This window comes from Jaculus jaculus, chromosome 4 (genome assembly GCF_020740685.1).
Source record: "Jaculus jaculus isolate mJacJac1 chromosome 4, mJacJac1.mat.Y.cur, whole genome shotgun sequence".
Lineage (NCBI taxonomy): Eukaryota > Metazoa > Chordata > Mammalia > Rodentia > Dipodidae > Jaculus > Jaculus jaculus.
Window position 1 is genome coordinate 152,373,776 of NC_059105.1, and position 26,934 is coordinate 152,400,709.

Here is a 26,934-nt window from a genome sequence, read left to right on the forward strand (position 1 = left end):
GGTCAACAGTTCAGACTCTGTAGTACATATCTGGGTCCATTTTTCTCACTAATGAAACTAAATTAACTCAATTAGTCATATTAAACACTAAAATTGCTGAAAGAGAATTCAGTAGGTTGCTAGTTCAAGGAATTTACAGTAAATTGGTTAAACTATCAAAAACTTCTATTGAGGGTATTATCAGAACATTCAAAAGCCAGCTAAGAGCCGGGCTTGGTGACACATGCCCTTAATCCCAACACAAATGAGGCAGAGGTAGGAGGATCGCCTTGAGTTTGAGGCCACCCTGAGATTACTGAGTGAATCCCAGGTCAGCCTGGGTAAGACCCTACCTCAAAATAAAGAAATAAATAAATAAAATCCAACTAAGAGTATATAATTGCAATTTTCTAAGGCACTTTATTATTTTTCTAGGAGCCACTTGGAATAAATGAGCCTCCACATTTGGTATGTTTCAAAATATTCTTATCTTATAATTATTGCATTGTCTTCTAAAAATAGTTTTGGTCTCTGAAATCTTCCTCTTTCCCTCAGGTAACTTCCCTGTGTCTGTGTGGCTAGATAGTTCACATTGTAATGGGCACCCTGGGCAGAGGCACCAGTCTGTTAGTGGGCGTTTGGCCTGGACTGAGTTGTCTCAGCACCCTTCATTTTCTCCTGACAGAGCAACTACTCTTACCACAGTAGTCACTGGACCCTGTGGCATTCTTTCTTTGCTAGTGCCCATTCTGCCTTCATGTGGCATTCTTCCTTTAAAAAAAAAAAATTGTATTTATTTATTAGAGAGAGAGAAGCAGAGAGAGACCTAGAGATGGAATGGGTGTGCCAGGGCCTCCAGCAGATGCAAATGAACTCAAGGTGGCATACGCCACCTTGTGCATCTGGCTTATGTGGGTCCTGGGGAATCGAACCTAGGTCCTTTGGCTTTGCAGGCAAGTGCCTTCACTGCTAAGGCATCTCTCCAGCCCATAATGGCATTTTTTCTTAGCACAGCAGATGATGTGGCCTCTGGAGGAGAGAACAGCACCTCTCTCTTGGGGTGCTCATTATGCATATGGATTTCTGGCCCTGCATCCTTTGCTCTCATAAAGCCCCAGTGTTGCAGAAACCCTGCTACCTCAGTATCTCATGCACTAATGGCTCGAAGGGGATTCAGGAAGACACAGAAACGCAGCGTTGGTTTATTATCTGCGAGAGGTAGTGATCGTGTACTGTCAGTACTTGTAATATTTCTGTCAGCCTACTTAGAGACATCAAACCCAAGCTTCAGAAGTACAAGTGCCTTTATCACATGGCTACAAGTAGGAGAGTAGACCGTTTCTAGTTTCTGACTCTATTTCCAAGGTTTCACATGAAAGAAAATCCTATGATGGGAACAGAACAACCGTAAACATGGGGAAGGGATGAGAAAGCTTCTCTATTGCATTTTAATAATCTAGAAAGACTGCTGTCCAAAAGCCAAGTGTAGCAATTAGATTTAGATAGCATTTTCAACTTTTACATAATGCTGAAGCTTTTTCTTGACTATGTATGGCTTTTGTGGTCATGTCAATATTTACACATTTTAGCTCAGTTTAGTTTAACCATGCCTCCATTCAGAATGCTTTGAGGTTTCCTTGTTTTCTGGTGAGCTGAGGCCTACCAGGAGCATTTCCTTTTTTTTTTTTTTTTTTTTTGAGTATAATTGAGTAGTTGTATTTAGATACACTTCCCGCCAGACCTTTATTTTGAATTTTTGAAAACTCCCAGCTGTGAATTTTTACATCACTTTCCTCATAAATTGAAATAGCTTGCGTAGATAAAGGAGTTGAGCAGGAATGATTTCAAGCAACATCTTTTCTGAGTCTTAAATGCAGATAAAATGACTCACACTTTTAATCTCTTTCTTCCCCTTTTAACTCCCTGTGGTTTTTTATGGACTTCCTTGTTTGGGGCAGATTGCTGGCAGGATTTTCTTTAGAGTATTTCCAGTTCAACTTGAGGGAGGAAGCAGAAGAAAACGCCCAGTGAAATCGAGTGCACGTATTTTCTCTAGATACAATTCAGTTATTCTGTTATGAAATAAATGTTGCTGACAGGTCTGTGATAGCTGAAGTTTGGGTTATATGTGTATAAAGTCTTCTTTGTTTCCTCAGCATCAAAACTCTTGTTATTTTTCAGTTGGCCAATTGTTGAGGCATTTTTTTGTGTATACTTACCCAAACATAAACAAACTGGGCTTACACCCTGTCTCTGTAAGGAGGCAGTCATATCTAAGAGTTCAAGGCAGAGGGAATTTTTTCCTTTTATAATGATTAGTTTTTAAATTTTATTCATTGTTTTACTTGAAGAGGAGAGAGAGAGAGAAAATGAGAATGGGTGTACCAGGGCCTACAGCTGCTTGCTTCAAACAGACTACAGAGGTTTACACCACTTGTGCATCTAGTGTGTTACATGGGTACTGGGGAATCGAACCCTGGTCCTTTGGCTTTGCAGGCAAGTCCTTAACTGCTGAGCCATCTCTTCAGCCCAATATAATGATGATGATGATTATTGTTTGGTTTCCTTGAGGTAGGATCTCATTCTGGTCCTAGCTGACGTGGAATTAACTGTGTAGTCTCAGGGTGGCCTTGAACTCATGGTAATCCTCCTACCTCTGCCTCCTGAGTGCTGGGACTAAAGGTGTACACCACAACGCCCATTTTATAATGATTATTTTAAGGAGAACTTTAAGCCCACCCAAGAAGGGGAAATCTATATGTAAATAGATTAATATACATCAGAAGAGCTATCATAAAAATACTATAGCTAATTGTTCTTTAGTCATGTGATGGTATTTCTGATTTGGGAGAATAATAGAATATTGCCTTTACTGGAGAAGGCAGTATTCTATATAAATTCCTCTTCTTGATTCAACCAATGACCTTGGATTCCTAGGATTTTTCTCATGTCTATTTACAAATATAATTAGTAGTTTAGAGCTGTTGAAATATTGAGCTCCTGTTCCATTTTTTTTCTCCCACAACTATACTGTGAAAAACCTTAAGTAATTCCTTCTGTTGGATAATTTAGCCTCTGTTAATTTTAACATGATCCCAGGATGTATAATACTGTGGTTGCTGTTATTATATGTGGGGATGTTTTTATAGGCTCCAAACAACAAAAAACTCAGGAAGTGCTACTTCAACAAAGAAAATCTATGACTAATCAGGAAAATACAATCATTATGCCATATCTTATTGACGTGAGAAATTTATGGTACTATAATATGAGAGGAACAGTGTGATTGAAGAATTGAAGCTAAAGTTTTCTTTGTTTAACTGTGTGTGTGTGTGTGTGTGTGCGTGAGAGAGAGAGAGAGAATGCTAAACAGTAGAGGGATGTGTTATCCAGAGAGCAGAGTTTCCCTTTGACATCATTTTAGTAGTGGAGTAGATAAAATTACATTTAAAGTCAATGTTGAGGTGATGAACACGTGATCTGTGATGAGTCAGTAATGAAATTCTTGGACTTTTAACTTGTCATTTGGAGACCTTGTACTATATTTTCTTGAAGCATAGCATGAGTGAAAATTAGACAGCACAGCACATTTCTGTAAAAGCTTCATTATAAGGTAGTGGTGATTTCTGCCTCAGAGGGTAGTTCTGAGGAAGAAGTATATGTGAAGAGATACTTTGCTACACAGTGTCATTGTTTCATTTTCTTCCTCCTTCCCTTTTCTTGTATTCATATATTGCCATTGAAGGAATTGGTAAGGTTTGACACATGCCCACATGGTCTGGGGAGAGGAGTACAGTTTGAGAGTCATTCACCTCTTGTTCCCCTGACTACTTGCCTAGGTTCTCCACAACTGATTGAGATGTCTCATACATCTATTACCCATCGAACTAGAAAGGAGACTACCACAGTGATTTGTCTAGCTCCTTTCTCCCAGAACTTAAGTTCGCGAAGGCACTGTCGCTTAGTTCTACCCAGAAAGGAAGCCACAGTTGAATTGTTATAATTAGTAATCTGAGTTGGTTTCTTTGGTTCTGGTGGATGGCCCAAACCCACCCTCAGAACCTACCTGCCAGCTTCTTCTATTCTGATGCATCTCTACAAGGTGGTCAAGATGAGAGGTTATTTTGTATGATTTCTCTAAGATTAAGTGAACCATACCTTTACTATATCTCAGTTTAAGGTAGAAAGTTAAAGAAAGCACAACTCAGATAAACATTAAGTACAGTTTTGAAAACTTGGCCAAAAGTAGTTTATCACAAGGTTTATTTCTGACAGATTATGGTGTGTGTGGATTTTCATTCTGTGTGTGAGGGTAGACTAGAGGTGGTGAGGTGGAGCTCCTCAGGGAGGCCTTGTTCTCCATGGTAGTATGAGCAGGGGACGGCGAGAACTGTGTACGCATCACTCATTACTGTGCGCTCTGTGTCCTAAGGAAAGCCTGTGGGTGCAGCGTGGACCTGAGGACCATGCTAGTTCCCATCTCCACAGGATTATGAAATATTTATAGGGCTCATTCATACTTTCTTTTCTTTGCTACAAAGCTCCTAGAACTACAGATTGTTGTTTCTATGCTCTAAGGGAATTAGAGTTGGGTTTTCTGAATTTTTTTTTTCCCCTTGACAAAAGGACTCAAGTAGAAACGCACTGAAGGGGCTGGAGAGATGGCTGTGGGTAAAGGCTCTAGATTATAAAGGCTGACAGCCCAGGTTTGATTCCCTAGTACCCAGGCAAAGCCAGATGCACAAACTGGAGCGTGTATTTGGAGTTGGTTTTCAGTGGTGGGAGGCCGTGGCATGTCCATTTTCTCTTTCTCTCTCTCTCTCTCTCTCTCTCTCTCTGTCTCTAGTAAATAATGCATTAATAAAAATATTTTTAAAGAAATGTAGTGAAACGTGACTGTGAGCTACGCAAGTGAAGCGTCCTTGTCAGGAAACGGAAGCTGTAAGCTGAAGTACAGCACACATGTCTGTGTACACCGTCAGTCTTGCACACACGTCTGTGTACACCGTCAGTCTTGCACACACGTCTGTGTACACCGTCAGTCTTGCAATAACCCATCACTGTCTTCTCGCCGTCTGCCCCACAGGCTCTGACAGGCTCTTCTCAGACTGACTGTGGTCAGGAAGTTCTAAGAGAGCAAAGACATTGCAGCTCACTCGCCCGTGACCCCTTCTCTCCCTCTCTCTCTTCAGTTTGAACTGCTTCTGAGTGCAGCCCTATTTATACATCTGTTCTCGCTGGAAAGGGTAGTGCTGCTGCAATGAATGGATACCATACTGATGGAAGAGGGTTTCACTTAACTTTCATCCATAGCGTTATTTTCTGGACAATTATGCTCATAATTTGATCAAAAGATGATGATAATAAAGCCGGGTGTGGTGGCGCATGCCTTTGATCCCAGCACTCAGGAGGCAGAGGTTGGAGGATCGCCATGAGTTCGAGGCCAGCCTGAGACTACATAGCAAATTCCAGGTCAGCCTGGACTAGAGTGAGACCCTACCTAGAAAAAAAACGGAAAAAAAGATGATGAAAATAGTAAATAGATGGTGACATTTTATTTCTTAGAAACATAGGAAAAATGTGACTTCAAGGATAATACCATCATCCTTAACATAAACTAATAAGAGTGTATAATTCTGCTGAATTTATGAGCACATTGAAGCTTACTTGTGACAATGTTAAATAATCGTGTTATATTTAATTATTACTGTATTTTTGCAGCTCAAAGCATTCAGTAAACCAGGGTTCCAAGGTGAATGTATGAATTTTACAAAAGAATCTACTGATTTTGCCTCATTCACACCGTGTTCTTTTAAAGTTCTCCGGGGTTGGTAAGTATTTTCTGTTATTTTTTAGTAACTGAATTTCTTTAAAGTTGGTAGGGATTTGGTATATTTTGAGTACATAGTTTAATTTTACTTTTCCCTTGATAGTAAATAGGTAACCAGTCTATATTAAGGAATTTGTATTCTTGTATTTGAGTTTATTATAGGATACAAAAAAAATGAATGCTGACTAACCAGCTTTGGGAACATTTTGACAACTTCATTTATCACTGATATCTTACATGATGGTCTAACAGTTTTGAATGTTTATATTGTATGTTTACTGGGAAGCACACAGAATGCTATGCAATAGTTACTATTTATGTCATTCCTTTGTGTGTTTGTGTGTGAAGTGCTTGTTAACTTACTATCTTTATTCTCATATTAGCAAACTAGATTCACAGCTAGGATTTCTTAAGATGACCCACCATGTCAGACCTAGTCTTGCATTAGTCATTTTTAAAAAACCTTTAAATTAAAAAAAAAAAAATCTTTAAAATCAAGGGTTCTCAAGCTCCGCTATTAAGAAAGAAGGAAATCTGGGAGTGCTGGCACATACCTTTAATCCTGGCACTCAGGAGGCAAAGGGTAGGAGGAGCCCTGTGAGTTCGAGGCCACTCCAAGGTTACATAATGAATTCCAGGATTCCAGGTCAGCCTCTACCTCAAAAAACAAAACCAAAATAAACAAACACAAAAATCCCACTTTCCTGTATTCTTCCAATGGGAGCAACATATTGAGTCTTTCTCACATGTATATGAAACTTCTTGTGATTCTTCAGGCTAAAATGTATTCCATTTCCTTGTAGTAAAATACACATCATAAACCAGGTGTGGTGGTGCACGTCTTTAATCCCAGCACTGGGGAGGCAAGAGGTAGGAGGATCACCTTCATTTCAAGGCCACCTGGGTCAACCTGGGCTAGAGTGAGACCCTACCTCAAGCCAAACAAACAAACTATATATATAGTCATGAAAAAGGGTGGCCTTGATCTCACAGTGATCCTCCTACCTCTGCCTCCCGAGTGCTGGGATCAAAGGTGCGCACCACCACACCTGGCTTCTTCTTTTCTCTCTTTCCTTTTTTAAAATTTATATGGCAGAGAGAAAGAGGGAGGAAGGGAGGGAGGGAGGGAGAGAGAGAGAGAGAGAACGGGTGCTCCAGGGCCTCCAGCTACTGTAAATGAATTCCAGACACATGTGCCGCCTTGTGCATCTGGCTAACGTGGGTCCCGAAGAATCCAACCTCAGTCCTTTGGCTTTGCAGGCAAACGCCTTAACTGCTAGGTTATCACTCCAGCCCTTTTCTTCTTTCTTAATGGCAGAGCTTGAGGACTCCTGGTTTTACTTGACTTGTTTCACAGTTAATTCCTCATCCACTATTTCCTTATTTTCTGTGTGTATCACAAACCAGTCACAGGCCAATTATCTGTCCCAAATTGCATTTCAACAGTTTTACTCATTTTCCTTCCTTCCATTCATATTCTATTAGTCTGCCGATCACTTGCACCTCCTTATTATGTAGGCTTTACTATATTAGCTGGTCTCCTCCTTACCCATTCTCTCCTTATATTCCTGTTATCATCACTCACTCCATCATTTGTCTTTCCCCTTGCCCTCCATACAAGGGTGCAGTAGAACTCTTCTGCCAAGGGTCAGACAGCACATATTTTGGACTAGGTCAGTTGTGCAGGTTCTGTCCGAGCAATGCAACCTTGGCCATGGTGGCACAGAAACCTATTTCCCGGGCACTACCCAAGTAGCTACAGCTGTGTGGCACTTCTCTGATGCACATGGAAGCCTGAATTGTATGTATGCCTATCATGAAGTAACCTTCCAATTCCCAAACTCCTTGAAGATGTAAGAAGCAGCCTCAGGGGCTGCAGAGATTGCTCCGTGTTTAGAGCCGCTTGCTTGCAAAGCCTGATGGCCCAGGTTCGAGTCTGCAGTGCCCACATACAGCCAGAGGCACAAAGTGGTAGTGCACGCGCACGCATCTGACTTTCAGCTGTAGTGGCAGGAGGTGCTGGCATATGCACCCTCTCTCTTTCTCTCACTAAAATAATTTTTTAAAAAGCAACCGCAGCTTATGGACTGCTTGGGGATGCATGGTGGAGTCCGTGGTCTGGGGCTTGTGGTTGGCTATCACCTGCTTTGTGTAGGAACAGCTGTAGCCCTCTGGTACCTAGAGCCAGCAGATGCTACTTACCCGGTCTGTACACTACGTTTCACATCTTTTCAGGTTATCACCTGGGTTTTGGACTTATTATTTCACATGAACCTGTTTTCCACTGCCTTCTTTGAAGATTTTGAGAAACCCCTCCACTGTGGCAGTATTGGTGGCATTGAATGGGGGTGACATGCATGTACCCCAGTATGCCATGACCACTGTCATTCCCATTTCTTTTCACCTGGTATGCTACTCTTGTGCACTACCTGCCTGGCCTCTTGAAAGTGTGCAAAATGCCTGCTTAAATGCTAATCCGAATACCACCTGTAGGTTCCAGCCCCAACCCCTCACTAAAATGACCTTGATTTGCCCCAGTTCAAGCAGTCTTTCCTTCTTGCATTTCTGATGGCTCTTGTACTTTGTATCTGTTCCCAGTTTTTAAAAAAAGTTTTAAAAATATTTATTTATTTGATAGAGAGAGAAAGGGGTAGATAGAGGATGGGTATGCCAGGGCCTCCAGCTACTGCAAACAAATGCCAGATGCATGCACCATCTTGGGCATCTGATTTACTTGGGTACTGGGAAATAGAGCCTAGTTCCTTAGGCTTCACAGGCAAGTGCCTTAACCATTAAGCCATCTTCCAGCCTCCTTTTTAAACTTTTTATTGACAACTTCTGTTTCTGTTTTTAAGCTAGCACCATTAACCTCGGAACCATCTCCCTAGCTTCCTTCTTCCCATTTTTACATTTACTTGCAAATGGTATGACACTTATAGAATTAAAACATATATAGTATTATAAACTAAATGGTTTATCTGCCACTCTGTAATAAGAAAGAAAGCTATGTAACAAGGATGCAAAATAGTTTTATGATCGTTATTTGGTATTGAGTTTCTTTTCCACTGAGATTTAAAAAAAAAAAATCTGTAAGATATACTTTCATATTGCAAATTAAAAGAAGTTTTTGAAGTTTTTCTACAGGAAACTCTTTTTCTCTAGATACTGAAATGTAGGACAAATTAGCCACTTCAGCTTCTATTTATAGAAGTATTCAATTATGAAGGGACTTTTAGAACCATGGAGAATTTTGTAAATACCTCATATTCATGAGAGACATGGATTTGAGCACATTGTGGCCACTTTGCAACTAATACCTTAGGCAAATTTGGTCATCTCTCTGATTCTCCATATTTTCTTCTATGTACAGGAGAGGTAATGATAGTAACTACCTCAAAGGGTTCTCAAGAACTAAATAGAATAATGCAAATGAAGGCCTGAGCTCTCTGCCTAGAATATTGGAAACCTCTGATAAATGTTGGCTATGAAATATTCATTACATAGAAGACATGACAGTAAGTTATAATGTCACATAGTGTTCCTGTGGGGATCCACAATGAACCTTGTTTATTTAAATAGAGTGCAGTCTTGCCAATCTTAAAATACAGGGCTAGCACTTGCGTACACCAAACTAAGTTACTAATGACCAATTAACTTTCCCCTTGGGCTTTTTCTTTTCAAAAGGGAATGCCTTAGCCAGGATTTTCATGAGTACTGAATTAAAGGTACTCCCTATGAAGGATTTATATCTTTTCAAAGTTTCTCTTAGTTATCTGATATAACATTAACAGATTTTTGTATACTCCTATGTAGCATTAGAAGTCTAAGTTCTATATTAATCCAGGCTAATTTTAAGCTTATCATTAAAGACTCATTTGTTTTTTTTTACTCCCCTCCCCCACAGCCAAACAACTTAATTCCTTCAATTAATTATTGCCATAAAACCTCCAGGGTTTTATTCTTGCAAGCACATCTCTTTAGGGCTAATGAGATGGCTCAGTGGTTAAAGGCACTTGCTTGCAAAGCCTGATGGTCCAGGTTGCATTCTCCAGTGCCTACGTAAAGCCAGATGCACTAAGTAGTGCATGCTTCTGGTGTTTATTTACAGTGCCAGGAGACCTTGGCATGCCCATACTCTCTTTCTGTCTGCCCCTTTCTTTTTGTCTGTATCTCTCTAGTAAATAAGTAAATAGATAAAGAAATAAATAATATATTTTTAAAAAGAATATCTTGGGGCTGGAGAAAAGGTGTAGAAGTTAAGGCACTTGTCTGCAAATTCAAAGGACCCAGGTTTGATTCCCCAGTGCCCACGTAAGCCAGATACACAAGGTGGTACTTATATCTGGAGTTTTTTTGCAGCAGCTGAAGGCCCTGGTGTACACATTCTCTCTCTCTCTCTCTCTCTCTCTCTCTCTCTCTCTTTCAAATAAATAAATAGAAATAGGTATTTTAAAAAAATCTTTAGTGTAAGGCAAATAGATGTCGTCTAATTTCATGTTTCAGCCCCGTCACTTAAAGGTGAAACTTGGGAGAATCACCTTACCTTTACAACCTGTAGTGCTGTTGTCTGTAAGAGTAGAGATATGCTTTTAACTCAAAGGATTGTTAAGGATGTAGTAAAATAACATATGCGAAGCTTTTAGCCTCATGCCTGGTCCAAGGGAAGCCGTCAGTAAGAGAGAGTGGTAACTGCTTATTAACGGGAACTGCTAACTTCTGTGTCCTATTTCTACTCCCGTTTTCTGCAGCATGGTGATAGGCTCATACTGCCAACCGAGTGAAGTTTGACGGCCTCTCTTACTGCTTGCTTTATAGCTGGCTCCTGTATTACCAAGAGGATAGCTTTTATAACCAGTGTGTGTTAGAAGAAGGGCTCTACGGGGACCTTGCTTCCTGTGGCTGTCCAACATCTCGAGTAAAAGCTGTCAAGCCCATTGACTATGTGAGTACTCTTTGGAGGGCGCGTCCGTGACAGTCTTTGGTCTTTGCCAGTTTCACTGAGTGAGCACCTGGACTGCTTGAGGGACCGGCCCACAGCCCGGTTCCACCACTGCCTTGATCTATAAGCCTCGGCAAATTAGGTCATCTCTGTGAACCTCGCCTTGCTAGTTTGTAAAGAAGGGGGAAAAGATACCTCAAAGAGTTCTTACGAGGGTTACATACAAAAGTGTACATAAGGAGCTTTGCTTCTTGAACCACAGACAATAACATCAAATTAGGAAAAGTTACAAAGGGAAATATCAAAATAGAAATAATTTTAGTAGTTGATTATTTTATACTTTATAAAGTTCATTCGTGAAATCCTTCTAATCAAAATGTGATTTGTAGTTTTCTTTCTTTCCTTCCAGCAGGAGTATGAAACTCAAGAGCTAGAATAATTTAGACTTGTGTTTAAATCCAAGTTTGATACATGCATCAGTTTGGGTGACATGGATATTTTTTCACCTATTATTTGTAACAAAACTACAGGGTATAGAACCACTGAAATATTAAATAAGAGGCTGTAAAATTGATACAGCTGCTTAACTTTATTTTCTTCCTTTTTTTTTTTTTGTTTTTTAGACTCAGCTGCTTAACTTTAAATGTTTAAACCTAAGGCCTTACAATTCTGTAGATAAGTCCTAAAACAGTTGGCTACCCAAGTTTCCAGTATTGCATTAGGGCATTAGTTTCAAGCATTAAAAAAAATAATAATTTACTATGTTTGTGTGTGTGCGTGTGTTGCCAACAAATGACTGGGTGGCTGGGAAATTTAATCCAAGGCCAGCAAACATTGCAAGCAAGCATCTTTAACTGCTGACCCATCTCTCCATCCCCAAGTCTGTGAAGCCACCTGGTTTCAAAGTTTTGTTTTGGAAATACAGGGCTGCTTTGCCTAGTCTGTGCAAAAATTATCTGGGTCACTAAGGCCCATATTTGTAGAGTAATTAAGTAAATTCTTTCCAACATATTTATTCAGAAATTTAAATGTGAGAGAACTAGGATCACTTCTGTGGTCTGTCAGTGATGGGATGCTGGGCTCCAGTGTCTGTGCAGAGGAAGCAGAGAGGATTTGGAATCTTTTCAAGATGTCTAATCTAGGGACATGTCTGGTCAAAGCCCAGAACAGACACATGGCTGATTAAAAGCCCCAGATAATAGTAGGAGTGACTCAGACCTTTCAGCCGGTGCTGACTGTGGGTACTGGCTGCCCTCCGCCTCTTTGATCTCCACTCTAAGTAGTGTCATCTTCTTTCACAAGGCATTCCTGGAGAGAGTGTCCTTAGACCACTTAGAACAGGCTAAGAATAGCACACTGCCTGAGAAAAAAGACTGGAGAGAGAGTTCTTGATCTCTTATTTGCCCCACGAATAGCAACTGAGACATAATTAGTGGCCACTGATGCTTCCTGTCTCTCAGAGGAAGACTGCTAAGAGAGTTACAGAGAGAGACTGTGATCTGTTTCCAGATTTGGGTTATGCTGAAAGAGGCCCTGGAAAATAGTCACTGTACCAGGAAAGGGTTTTCACAAGTATTACTGGTCAGATGAACAGAGCAGATGCTTGGTGTAAACTCTAAAAGGAAAAGATATGTTTCTAGATATGAAAAGAACTCTTGAAATGATTTTGAGGGACTAAATTCTGTGAAGAAATTAATTACACTTCTCAGAAAGACATTGTAGAAACAAAGTCAAAAATTAATAAGGATCACTGCTTTTCTTTGAAGAGCTACAGCGCTTTGCCATTCACAAAGTGTCACATGAATGGCTAAACCGGGAACTGAGGATATTCCAGGAAAGAAGTGTGTACCTGTGAAGTGTCATGTGCAGGTACACATCTCTTATTTTGGCCCAGCAGCGGTGTCTGGACGGTGTGGATGAAGGTGCCTGTTGGGAAAGGCTTGGAGTCTTTAGATTTTTCACTTTAAGAGTCAATTGGAGTCAATCAGTACATGTCGGGGGAACACACTGGTTGTCTTCAGTTCTTTTCCTGGTGTACTTTAGATCTCGGAGTGTTCTGGGTCGAAGACATGTTCAGGCAGGTGGTTTGGTGTTGATGTCAAAAGAATAAGAGGTAAGGTTGGGAGTCCCAACACGTACTTGCAGATCGACAGCGCAAAGGCCTCATCAGGTGACATACCTGGTGAAGTCAAGTGTACCTTGCCCTGAAAGCCCTGAAGAGTGGACTAGGCCAGTGGAGAGTGATATGTAAACCAGAGGATCATTTGGCAATTTATTCAAAAGTTAGTTGTGATGTTTGGGATGGCTGAGAAGTCTCTGCAGGGCATTTCCCCCCATCTGGGTGAATATGGGCGACCAATTCAGTCGTCATATATAAAATACATGTGTGTGGGCTCATGTGTGTAATTTGTGCCACTATGCACGTGTGGAGATCACACTACAACCGTCAGTATTGGCCCTTGTCTATCACATTGTCTGTGGCCGGGTGGCATCTTGTTCACCACTGTGTGCAGCAGGCTGGTTGGCCCATGAGCTTCCTAGGGCTCTCCTGGGTCTACCTCTCATCTGGCTGGCATTACAGATGCCCACGTCTACATCTGGCTGTATGTGAGCTCTGGCGAACAGACCTCAGGTTGTCAGGTATAGCAAGCACTTTTACCCACTGAGCCATCTCCCCAGCCCAAAGTTCTTTTTGAGACTGTTTGGATAGAATAAAGTAGATGTCTTGAAACTGGCATAGCTCAGTCTTTCCCCAGAGTGATATTTCCAAGAAAAGGTCCCGTTCCCCCTCTCCAAGTTCCAGTCACACATATCTCTTTCTGTGAGCAGTGCTGGATGTCTCTTCTGCTTCTCCGATTCCCCTTTGTCTCTGTCCTTCCACCATGGTCTTATTTAGGGATGGATATGCCTTTTGTACTGATTTGTCAATATGCCTATGTTAATTTGCCTATGCCACTATTCAATGTGATTCTGGATTTATTCTTGGAAATGTTTCTGTCCAGTTGAGTTAACCTTAGATATGTATAAGCTAACCCTTTGGTTTTGCTTTTGACAGTTCAAACTGTAGGTTCTCAACATGGTGCCTTCAGTTGTTTTTTTCTAGATATGCTATGGCTTAGTGCCATAGTGGTATAATATTAAAGAGTCTAAAGACTTCCTCTTCATACAAGATTAATGTATTTTACAAGAGACAGTTTGCTCAAGGCTAACTTCGATTGGTACTGATGGATGCTATAGCCTAGAGGTCCCCAGATGCATAATTTACAGTGTTACAATAATTTTACAGTGAAAGAAGCTGGGAGCTTGTTTGTAATTTTGCTTCTTACTAATGTGACCTAGAACAATCTCTTCAGTTATCTGGGCCTCAGTTAACTCCTATGTAAAGAAGCCATTTTGGTATTTTCAAGTATTTTTTAGCTTCTAGTTATGCTACAAATAAGTATACTTATTGTTGGGAGAGTGAACTAAGGCCTGGGGATTTCACTGAGATCTCCACGAGTTAGACCTGGCATTGGTGAAAAATTATGCACCTGATAATGGATTTATGCATTTCAAAACACTGTGGATAGTGTTTTGCTTTTTAGTAAGGGCTTTGACATGTTTATTTTTATGGCTAATAGTGTTTACCAGTGGTGGACAGATGATTTCTTAGGATGAACGGGATTGAATATTAAGCTTAAAGAAGCTTAAATTGGGCTAGAGAGATGACTTAGTGGTTAAGTCACTTTCCTGCCAAGCCAAAGGACCCAGGTTCAACCCCCATGATCCACATAAGCCAGATGTACAAGGTGGTACATGTATCTGGAGTTTGCTTGCCGTGGTTGGAGGCTCTGGTGTGTCTTTTTCCCCCACCCCCATCTCCTTCTCTCTCTGAAATAAATTAATAAAAATGAAAACAACAATAAAAACTGTCTTTAAAAAAAGGCGAATAAAGGAAGCTTAAATGTTTTATTGAATCCAAAGCCTCCTATATTTAGAAATAATTACACCAGGCGTCCAAGAGCGATAGATGACACGCCAAGCATGGTGACTGTGGCATGAGTTACAGGTTCACTGCATAGAAAACAGGGTGGAGTAATAAATTTGGAGAAGAAAGTTTTTTTATTTTGCTTTGATCAAGAAAAAATATTTCAAGTTGTTGAAATCTTTACATATATATTATGAATACCGCATATAACATTTCTGAATATCTAATCTACATTTATTTATTCAGATTAGTTACTGAGCTTCCCCATGTACCAAATGTTGTGCTAAGCACTAAATAAAAAACAGGGGGAGGGGGCTAGAGAGATGGCTTAGCAGTTAAGGCACTTGCCTGCAAAGCCAGAGGACCCAGGTTCGATTCTCCAGGACCCATGTAAGCCAGATGCACAAGATGGTACATGTGTCTGGAATTTGTTTGCAGCAGTTGGAGACCCTTACACACCCATTATCACTCTGTATCTGCCCCTTTTTCTCTCTCTCTCTCAAGTGAATAAATGAAAATAATATTTAACAAATAGGGAGAATTATATAATATAGCAAACTCATATTGTCAAATCTAAATGTCATCTTTCTTCTTGTTCCTTAAAAGTGTCCTTCCAAGAGCTCTTCTGCTGGCCACTTTTCTGGAGGCTTTCCATGGTCATAACTTCATTTCTTGTTTCTGTCATTATGGATAGCTCCCAAATCTGTAGAGTAAGCAGGAGTCTTATTCCCTGGGCCCATTCCACAATTCCATGTAATCTTCATCAATGCTTTCTCCAACATCTTTATTTTTTAAATTTTAAATGACTGGATATACCCTTGTCTTTATTTATTGTTTATTTATTTGAGAGCGACAGGCAGAGAGAGAGAGAATGGGTGTGCCAGGTCCTCCAGCCACTGCAAACGAACTCCAGACACGTGCGCCCCCTTGTGCATTTGGCTAACGTGGGTCCTGGGGAATCAAGTCTCAAACTGGGGTCCTTAGGCTTCACAGGCAAGTGTTTAACCGCTAAGCCATATCTCCAGCACCTTCTCCAACATCTTATTGTCCCTCTAGAGTTGTTCTTTATCCATTCTCGGCTTCTGCTAGACTAGACCACCATTTCCTTCTTTATCGGATCATGCCACCTGTATCTCCCTTTGATTCTACTTTGTGATTTCAAATATCCCATCAGCTAAATATAGATTACCCCATTTCTATGCTGCAGTTTTGTTCATTTTTCTGCTTTCCATTACCTTAACCAAGTTCAGAGCCTCATCCTATCTTTCCAAAACTATGGTGCTGGCTGCTTATCCAATTTTCTTTCCTCAGCTCTTCATTTTCTATTTGCAACTTTGGCCAGTAACCTTCATATACAGCCTAGACTGCGGAGCTCAGAGTGCCACATACTTTTCTATCCCTGCCACTCAGTTCCTCTGTGTCCAAGTCATAAAGCTCCCGTCGCCGCCTGCCATTACAACCTCCTTCACCTTTTGCTATTTTAAGCTCCTTATACTGGAAACAAATGTACTTTTTCTTCCCTGTCTCCAAGTCCTCTAAGATCTAAGTTAAAGAGCCAAAATTCTAGGAAACTTTCAAGGACCATCATGTCTTGCAGTGGGCGTTGTCTTCTCTGGCTACCCTAACTGGTCACTCTCTGCAGCTTTAGGGTTTTTTTTTTTTTTTTCAGTCTCTACCGTTTATCATATTTTCTGAACTCACATAGTCACTGAGGGCAAGGGTGGAGGTACAGATCATTATGGTCATTTTGAATTACATAACCTCTTGCCCCCTCTGTTTAGCACATGGCCATGAAATACCACAAATTCATTATGCAATGCATACCAAGTTAGTTCACCCATGCCAAAAGTCAGCAGGTGGCATTTATATAAAGTCCATTCTTATACCTCTCTCATTCCGTGAGAGGAGTTGTATTTTGCATTTGTCATGGATTTGAATCTGATGTACTGACAGTGTTCTAATAGTAGTTTTGGAAGTTGAAGTGTGGTAGGGAAAATAATTTTTTAAATTTGTATTGATTTATTTGAGAGAGAATGGGTACATCAGGGCCTTCAGCTCTTATAAACAAACTGCAGACACACACACCACCTTGTGCATCTGGCTTACATGGATCCTAGGGACTCGAACCTGAGTCCTTTAGCTTCAAAGGCAAATGCCTTGACCACTAAGCCATCTCTTCTGCCCAGAAAATAATTTTTTTGTTTATTATTTTTATTTATTTATTTGAGAGTGATAGAGAAAGAGGCAGATAGAGAGAGAGAGAATGGGCGCGCCAGGTCCTCCAGCCACTGCAGACGAACTCCAGATGCGTGCGCCCTCTTGTGCATCTGGCTAACGTGGGTCCTGGGGAACCGAGCCTCGAACCGGGGTCCTTAGGCTTCACAGGCAAGCGCTTAACCGCTAAGCCATCTCTCCAGCCCCCAGAAAATAATTTTTAAAAGTAACATGCAGCTGTAATCTATTGACAAAATGTGTCAAAGTCAAACTGCATCTTTATATGTTCACATAATGATAGTGGGATACCTGAGCCACTGTTGGCTGATATAAGGAGGTAGAGTGAGTTTCAGACCGCCATGTGAGACATAAGCACTGGTCCAGTAGTGTGTTGTATAGTCTGCTGTTGTGTTACCATGGGAGCAGTAGTTTGTCCATTGCTTCTGTCATGTCTCCATGGCATCCTGGCATGGAAGTTTGGCTGTCTTTGAAGCAATAATCTCATCCTGGCAGCTGTAGCAGGGAAAGTCATTATAGCAAGAGAGCCTGTAGAAAGCTTCAGATGAAATAGTGATGCTGATGGCCAAGGTGACCTTGGGAAGAAGAATCAGGGCTAGCAAGACAGTGATTTACTCAGTGCCAGGGTCTGGAAGGAGAGCCGGTACTAGAGACAGAGGACACTATAAAGCCAGCCTCCGAACTAAAGGAGGCAGGAGTTTACAGAATGTAGAAGAGTTAGGTTATTATTAAACTTTTTAGCTGAACCCATATATCATTAATGGCATTAATTACCATATACCAATAACATCCCACCCCCACTGCCTGGGGAACCCTTAGAAGGTGTCCTTTGAGAGGCAGAAGAGAAAGTTCTCTGCTGTCAACACATCTGTCCAGCAGTACTCCAGAGTCCTAGCCTGTTTAAAATGATTTGACAGGTCAAAAGTATAAGATGGCTGGGTGAGGTGCACGCCTTTAACCCCAGCACTTAGGAGGCAGCGGTAGAAGGATCGCTATGAATTCAAGGCCAGCCTGGGACTACACAGTGATTTCCAGGTTATCTTGGGCTAGAGTGAGATTCTATCCCCCACCCAAAAAATTATTACATAAGAATTAAAACTGTCAAGAGTATGCTAGGGTCAATGGGAGTATTGAAAATTACTAGATAGATGCTAAACAGCAACTAAACTTCAGGGTGCTTAAGAAAAAAAATCTAACACAAGACAATAAATCTTTTTTTTTTTTGAGGAAGACTATACAACTTTATAAAAGGTCATAAAAGATTAAGAAGTCTGAGGGGAAAGTGCAGGGGGGGGGGAGAAGGTATTACCATGGGATATTTTTTATAATCATGGAAAATGTTAATAAAAATTGTGAAAAGAAAAGAAAAAATTCCGTCTGTTTTAGATGAAAAGACTTCATGTTTTAAACATAAAATCTTCATTAAATCAGTACATTTCCAGGCAAAAATGTTTACAGGTTTACTTTCTTCTGTTTCTGTGTGGGTAATAAAACATGACCTTATGGTAAAAATTAATTTGTAGATAAAAGAGGGTGTTAATATCCAGGAAAAACAGATAGGATCACATAGCCTATGAGAAATGTGTGCACCGTGCAGTGTGCCAGGGATTGCTGAGGTCGTGGGTATTGATGCCTGAACTTGCAAACGGACCAGTGAGCTAAGGGCGTGTAGCAGCTCCGATAGTGGCGTCACAGAGAAGCCATGCTAATAGCAGCAAGCTAACAAATGGTTTTGAGACACTTTGGCCCTTACATGGAAAAAATGATAGTTAGGACCTCACTTTACTCCAAACATGACCTAAATATGAAAGCCACTCTTTACACTTTACAGGAAACTACAGAAACTACCCCAGAGATGATACTGGCATAGGATGGATTTACACATAGAAAGCAGAAGCCAGTACAGAAAGGTAGAGGGCAAGCATGTGGGCGTCTCCTTGCTCCTCCTCTTGATCTATGTTTTGTTGTAGGAATTGCGTACCACCAACTTTGTGATTTACAAAAAGAAAGTGTTTATTTGGCTTATGATTGTGGAAGGTGGGAAACAAGATGTAGCCGCACCTGTTGAGTTCTTCCCTTCCACAGGGCCTGAGCGTCACAGCTCAGGCCACTCTGCTTCCTTAAAGAGCATTCTCGCCTGGTTAGAGCCGTACCTAACATCTTCATTTAATCCTGATTACCTCCTGAAAGTTCATCCAAGCAGTGTGATGAGTTTCTACCCTCCCCACACCTCACAGTTTGCTGGGGCCACTGAAACCTCAGCACTGCTATAATGTATAATGTGTATACCTGGAGAGATGGCTTAGCGGTTAAGGCACATACCTACAAAGTCTAAGGACCGCGGTTCAATTCTCCAGGTCCCACGTAAGCTAGATGCACATGGTGGCACATGCGTCTGGAATTCGTTTGCAGTGGTGCGCGCATTCTCACTCTCTCTGTCTCTCTACCTCTCTCTGTCTCCAATAAATAAATAACTTTAAAAAAGCTGGATATGTACTGAAATTGATTTTCCAAGCCAAATGAGTCATTCCGTGCGAAGGAGGACAGGTTTTGGTGAAGATTTGTCTTCGTGTCTGATATATATACCTTACTCCAATTCCTGACTCCACCTTTGCTGGTTACTTGAGTAACTGAGCATATGCTAACCCTTGGCTCCTCTTAATTTCTTCATCTAGCGAAACGTGAAGATCTAGTGAACTGGTGCTTATGAAGCCATTCAGCACATATGCATTCACTAACATGATAACAGCTCATACACAATAGTTAATTTATGTTTTTTTATGAAACATTATGACGTACAATATACTGGCATTACTAATATGGCATTGCATCCCAGAAGATTCCATATTTGAGTCTTGCTAGACATTTTTGATTCTTTTACTAGATTATTGTCAGTTCAGATGACTTTTTTTTTTTTCCCAGCACAGCCTAGCATTTCCTTGGTGTATACAGATATAGATGATAGGGCATTTCCTTTAATGCAGTCCACTTGCACTTTTTAGCTGTAGCTTTTTGGCAAAGATTAGGGGGAAGTGAAGTTGTTGGGCTATCCAGATAGGCCTGTTCTCAGTGTCCAATATTTTCTAAGTAAAAATAAGTTAGATTTGCACCACAACCAGTTAGCGTAATTCTGAGTTGTTGTCCATACATTTTCTAAGCAAACAGTGATTTTAAAACTTAGGGAGAGCTGGAGAGATGGTTCAGTGATTAAGGCGTTTGCCTGCAAAGTCAAAGAATGTAAGTTTGATTCCCCAGGACCCACGTAAGCCAGATGCACAAGGGGCAATGCATCTGGAGTTCGTTTGTAGTGGCTAAAGGCCCTGGTGTGCCCATTCTCTCCGTGTCTGCCTCTCTCTGCTCTCTCTCTCTCCTTGCTTGCAAATAAACTAAATATATTTTTTTTAAGCCTAGGGAACTATAAAAGTTTGAAAACACAAATCACAGATTGAAAAAAACAGTCCAAAGTTAGCATTTAGATTAAATTTTTAACCCAGTTATATTGAAGATGTGTTGATATCAGTATAGTTTTTCTTTCTAGCAGAGCACTTGTACCAAGGTCTCAGGAGCTTCAAACCTATTTGTCAGATTGACAGGCTATTGACCATACTTATGCAGTTTTTGTCGCTATGCATGGGTTTTGCTACAGAAATAGGAATGAGTTTGTTTTTAAGGCAGTATGGTAGGAAAAGCAGGGTTCGTAGATACTTACCAGCTAAGCACAAGGAAGACAAGTGCTTCAGGTAATGTACCATGTGCCCACTACCTGCATTGAAAAATGATTGGTACTGAGACCACTTTAGAGTCCCAGCAGAGGGGATAAGAGCAGAGCTTCAAGTGCCCCAGCTCACATCCCACTTCCTGTGTGACCCGCCCAGTGACTCCTCACCTACACGTGGGGATAACGTAGTGCTGTATCAGTGGTAAATTGTAAGGAATCCATGAGTTAATAGTTGCAGGTTTGAAATTTTTCACATTTTAAAAGGCAGTATAGTTCATATATGGTGTATTAAACATGCCATGATCAGAATTTCAGAAAGCACTGTAATTAAACTTATTCCCATTTCTGTAGCAGCATTTGTACATAATTACACAAAATACATAAATATGGTTATAATAGCCTTCCATCTCAGGTCAGGTTTTGTTGCCAAGTGAATTAGGAAAACCTTGATTGTAGGGCTTTTAATCAGGGAACTATGAAAATATGTATGTATGTGTGTGTGTATGTATGTGTGTGTAGATATATATATATATATATATATATATATATATAATCTACACACACATAAAGAATACATACATACACATACATACATATATATGTGTGTGTGTGTATGTGTGTGTGTATGTATGTATGTATGTATGTATGTATTCTTTATGCGAACACGATTCTATCACTTAGAACAGTAATACTACCTGTTAAGCACTACATACTAATTATGATTGTCCCATAAAATATTTTGGCTGATGGAGTGAGCAGGAGTAAGGATTTCTTATTGAAGTTTTTACTTACATAATTCAAGTATACTTTTTCTTTCATAGCCACACCCTCTTCTCAGAAACTACGTACACTTTGCGTGGCTTAGACCTGACCTCACAGGAATGTCCTGTCACTGCTGATTCCTCACAAGAGCCTTTATCCCCACCAGCTGGCTGTCTTTGAAACTTAACACAGACCGAGGCTGTGACATTTGAAGAGCTCAAATTGTAATTAAATTCTGAGTGTTTCTACTGTGCTTGGAAAGTACAGATTATTCTGTCATCTTCAATTTTGAATACTTATTACTTTATATGTCTTGCTACTTTCAAATTTTGGAAGTAGTTTTGAGAATGTTTAGTTTTCAACTAACACACACACACACACACACACACACACACACACACTTTGGTTTTTCAAGGTAGAGTCTCACTCTATCCCTGGCTGACCTGGAAATCACTCTTTATCCTTAGGGTGGCCTCGAACTCATGGCGATCTTCCTCCCTCTGCCTCTCGAGTGCTGGGATTAGAAGCATGTGCCACCATGCCCTAAACATTCTTATTTTTTAATGATTAGCTATTTATTTATCCCAGTCCTGCTCAGATTAGCACCAGTTTATCCTTCCAATTTTCCTAAGCCTTACGTACATACATGAGTCAAATTACTTGCAAATTTAAGTTATTTATATATTAAAATATTTAAGTTGAAATAATTTAAAATTGGAAAAAGTCATATTTAATGTTTATATCAGATGTCTACGGGAAGAGAAACCTTTAAATTTAGGAACACAGATGCTTTCAAGGGAGCTGTTTCATAGACTGAACTGTTTGATGATACCTTTTTCTGGTTAACAGAGAGGGTGGTGATTGCCCCACTTTGGTTTCTTACTTGGCTCATGCTCTTGGCCAGTGTATTCAGTTGGTCTCTTAAAGTGCCCTTACATATTTATCTAAACTCAAAACTTTTTAAATAAAATATCATATCAATAATTTTATATATTTTACCTCAATTTTCTTACATTTAAAAGAAGTTTTTAATTTTTATTTATGTGACAGTGACAGTGAGAGCGAGAAAGAATGGGCATATCAGGGCCTCCAGCCACTGCAAACAAACTCCAGATGCATGCGCCCCCTTGTGCATCTGGCTAATGTGGGTCCTGGGAAATCGAGCCTCAAACCAGGGTGCTTCAGCTTCACAGGCAAGCGCTTAACCGCTAAGCCATCTCCCAAGCCTTACATTTTTTCAAACAACAGAAGATTAAGTAATTTTTTGCCCCCTCATCCCACATCAAACCTTTCATGTTCTGTTAAAGTAACTTTCTAGATGTAGACTTGCCAGGTCAAAGAATTGACTCTGGTTTGAGTGGCAGTGACAGCCTTATGGAAAATGTTCCTGGGGGCATTCTGTAAAAAGTCAAAAAAGGGATATGCATGGTCCCATTTTACTTAGATAAATATGTAGCAGTTAAAGTCCATTCTCATAATAGGCCCATAATTTTCCCCGTCTAAGATAGAGCTTTCAGCATTCTGCTGTCACCTCTTGATGTCGGTGTGCGTCACTCTGGGTACAGCCAACTCCTCCCTGTGGGGAGTGTTGCTGGTGGTTGACTCTGATCCCTCCTGGTTTGCTCACTTTTCCTCCCTAACCAAAATTCACCAAATAGACATGTATACAGAGGAAAGCTGTGATGCTTTTTGAAAGGCTGGAGGCTGGGGATGTTCAAAGAGCCCAAGAAGAAATCTAGAGGCTTACCTGTGGATTTGGGTTGTCTCATTTTCAGGCACTTTTTTTCTATTCTGTGAATTGTTAGGATGCTTCTAATTTTCATTTTACAGATAACACGAGAAGTGCCTAATTGATAATGTAGTGATTACTAATATCTACTTCTGGCCCAGTCAGCGGTGTTTATAGACGGAAGACCCGTACTCCTGGCCAGCCTTAGCTCTGGGCCTTCTGTCTCCGCGCACAGCGTTCGTTGCCTTTGTTTCTGGCGTTCCTCTGATTGCTAGGTCCACAATACCTAATGCCATCTATGTTTATTTGAAACTTAAATTTTCATTAAGTGAATTCAGCACAGGAAGCAAATTGAAGGTGCTCACTGGCCGCACGTGGTTCATGGCTGCCACGTTGGAAAGCGTGGACGTATACTTGTTCTGTTGCTGCGGAAAGTGGGAGTGGCAAAGGAGGATAAAACCCTTGTCACCATACTAACCTGGCACATAATGTGAAATGAAAAATACATATTCCTCTATTTTATTATTTTTTATTTTATTTTTCCAGGTAGGGTCTCACTGTGGCCCAGGCTGACCTGGAATTCAGTATGTAGGCTCAGGGTGACCTTGAATTCAAGGTCATCCTCCTACCTCTGCCTCCCGAGTGCTGGGATCAAAGGTGTGTGCCACCATGCCTGGCTAGTCCTCTTTTTTTCAATGAATTTTTCTCAGCCTCCTTTTCCTATGTTTCATTTCAGAGGAAGTATAGTTCATCTTTTTTTTTTTTTTCATCCTGAGAGAGACAGAGAGAAAGAGAATGGACGCACCAAGGCCTTTAGCTGCTGCAAATGAACTCCAGATGTGTGCGCCCTCTTGTGTGCATGCATGACCTTGCATCACTGTGCATCTGGCTTACATAGGACCTGGAGTGTCAAACATGAGTTCTTAGGCTTTGTAGGCAATTGCTTTAACTGCTAAGCCATCTCTCCAGCTGTAGTTCATGTTTTTAATGCAATGCTTTTGCTTGCGGACCTATTCCAGCAAGAGGTCGTGAGCTGATGAGAAGCAGGAGGTCAGACTTACATATTTATATAAACTCAAAACTTTCTTTAATAAAACATCATATCAACAATTTTATATATTTTACCTGGATTTTCTTACATTTAAAAGAATTTTTTTATTTTTATTTATGTGACTGTGACAGTGAGAGAGAGAGAGAGAGAGAGAGAATGGGCGTATCAGGGCCTCCAGCCACTGCAAACAAACTCCAGAAGCATGCGCCCCCTTGTGCATCTGGCTAACGTGGATCCTGGGAAATCGAGCCTCGAACCAGGGCTTTCACTCCTGGTTTATTTCTGTCATTGAGACTGTGTGCTGGGCCTATCCCTACTCCATTTCCCTTCTCTTCACAAGTATTTCTAAACAGTCGTGCATACCTCAGAGCGAGGCTCACTCCTCGTTTCTGACTCGGCTAAACCGGTTCCTATAACTGTTGCCATCTACCTCCTGGCTGTCAAACTCAAACCGCCCCCCAGCCCCCCACAGTCACTTGTCTTCCTCCATGTCGTTGCAGGGTTTCGTGCTGTGGAACAGTTGTTGCTTGTCATGTTCTGTCCCCTCTGCCAAGGAAATGTGAAGGGCTCCCTTTGCTGTCCTCTTCCGGCCTGTCTTTCCACCCTACCCGTGCGTGTCCCTGCAGCGCTGCCCTCCTTCCATGCCCTTCTTCCCCCCCCCCCCAAGGCTTCAGCTGTTACCTAGCTTGTGAGAGTTTCCAGACTCGCCCTCTCTGCGCCTGGACTTTTCCGTATTGCACATCTCGTGGTAGCTCACAGCCCTGTTCAAGGGCGAAGCCCGTTCTCATGGGAAGTTCTTAGCTCATGGGCATGCTTTTCCTCCTGGTGTCTTAATCAGTGATGAGCTGCTTCCAGCCACGGCTTCGCACACCTTGTAAGCATCCCTGTGCTTTACTCAGTCCTCTTGAGCGGTGCGCCTTTCCTGGCCCTTCCTCGTTCTGCTCTCCTTCTCCTCGGCCTCAAACACTCTTCCAGTACATTGTTCCTGCCACGTCCCTCCCATCTCCCTGTTCCTCATTCGTGTCCTTTCAAGATACAGTTTGTGAAGGCCACTTTAAGAGCAGCCCACAAATATGCACAAAACAAACATTTACAAAATAACTACCAATTTAAACACTAGAATGAGTGGTAGACGCCCGTGGTTCAAAAATCCAGACGCGACAGAAGGCCTTTGCTCCACGTGCCCCCTCGCGTCCTTTTGCCTTCTCAGATGCTGTCTCTCAACAAGAAGCCAGTCACTGGTTTTATTTTTTTTTTCTAGAAAACAATTAATGTATATACAAGCACATATTTCTGTGTGTACCATATGAATAAATTTTCCCTTTTCTAAAAACTTATGAAATGTGCTGTTTTACAATATTTGGCTCTAGTGAATATATCGTGGTGATAATTCTGTAAACTGCTGCTCTGTTTTGTTTTGTTGTTTTGGTTTGGGGTTTTTTTTTTAATAGCTATATAGGACTCCTGTATGAATAATCGCCATGATTTATTTAACCAGTCCCCTACTGATGGACATCTAACTACTTCCCCAGCCTCTGTCGTTCCAACACTGCTACAGGGAATGACTTTCACAGGTCTTTTCTATAACTTATGTGATCCAGTTGTTAATCACCGATTCACTGCTCAGCTACAGTCACTGCTACTGGTATCCCAAGTGACAGGCGCCGTGTCCCAGTCTTAGATGTTATTGCAGAAGCCCTCAAGGACTCCTCCTGGGCCACACTGCCAGTGTCGGCAACTCCGAGCAGCAGCAGTCCCTAGACACAACCAACACAGTTACTTGGTGCACTTGTTTTCCAGCTAAATGTTCCTACTAGCTCTTCTCCTAACATAGCTCATCCATTTCCGTCCCTCCTTGCTCTGCACTGAGGGCCTTCCCTCCGTTCTCCCTCCACCTTCCAGATCTACTGGGTCTGTTGAAACAGTCATGCACCACATCCTTGCAGCATCCTCATTCCGCCTAGGAGACAGTCAAGCCGCCACATCCATGTAGCATCGTTGCTCCTCCTTTCTGCTAAAAATAATCTAGCCTGCTGCTGCGTACTCTCATAGGATTATGGTACAATATCAGTGCAGTTCTCCTTACATTGCTGCTAGTTAAGGAGTGCCCCGGGCACAAGAATACTGCTGGTTTTAATTTCTCATCCCCCAAAAGTCTCTTAGCAAAGTGTCTTGCATAGACTATGAAATGAAAAAGAGCAGGATTGATTCTATTGTTGTTTGACATGAGTTGAGGGAATACTTAATTTTAATTTTAATGGGAAAATCACTCTGTTTCATTGTGCATTCTAGCTATGCATTAAAATAAGAATGCCTTTTTATCTCCCTCCTTGGAATGTTACAGCCTTAAAATTTTGCTTTCCCAACAATTGCTCCTGTTATGTTCTGGGCAAGAAGGGTGTCATTCCATCCCATATTTACTGTGCTTCCAGCTAACTATAATTAATTAAAAACAGCAACATGAATATATAGTCCCTCTTACTCCCCATCAAAACTTTGGGATGCAGTTTGACAACCAGGTGCCTATTTTAGGTGAAGATTACTTTTCTTTAGCTTCAAATTTGATTTATAGAGTAGGGAATAGAATAGAATCCATTATTTACAGTGCAGTTTTGACTCTAAGGTCTTTAAAGCATAGAGTGTTAATCACAAGCATTTGAGTATATGATGTATCATGTGTTCACACTGGCATGTCACTAAGGTATGACCACCCCTCCCTATTTATTT

At 41.1% G+C, this 26,934-nt stretch overlaps 1 protein-coding gene across 1 annotated transcript in view; it reads left to right on the forward strand.

Annotated features, from left to right (window-relative positions):
- Crybg3 (crystallin beta-gamma domain containing 3) overlaps positions 1-26,934 on the forward strand; it is a 124,954-nt gene that overhangs the window by 82,796 nt on the left and 15,224 nt on the right. Inside the window, exons 15-17 of the mRNA XM_045147411.1 lie at positions 415-447; positions 5,701-5,810; positions 10,625-10,751. Coding sequence (XP_045003346.1) covers positions 415-447; positions 5,701-5,810; positions 10,625-10,751 — 270 coding nt within the window. The remainder of the gene's footprint in view (positions 1-414; positions 448-5,700; positions 5,811-10,624; positions 10,752-26,934) is intronic.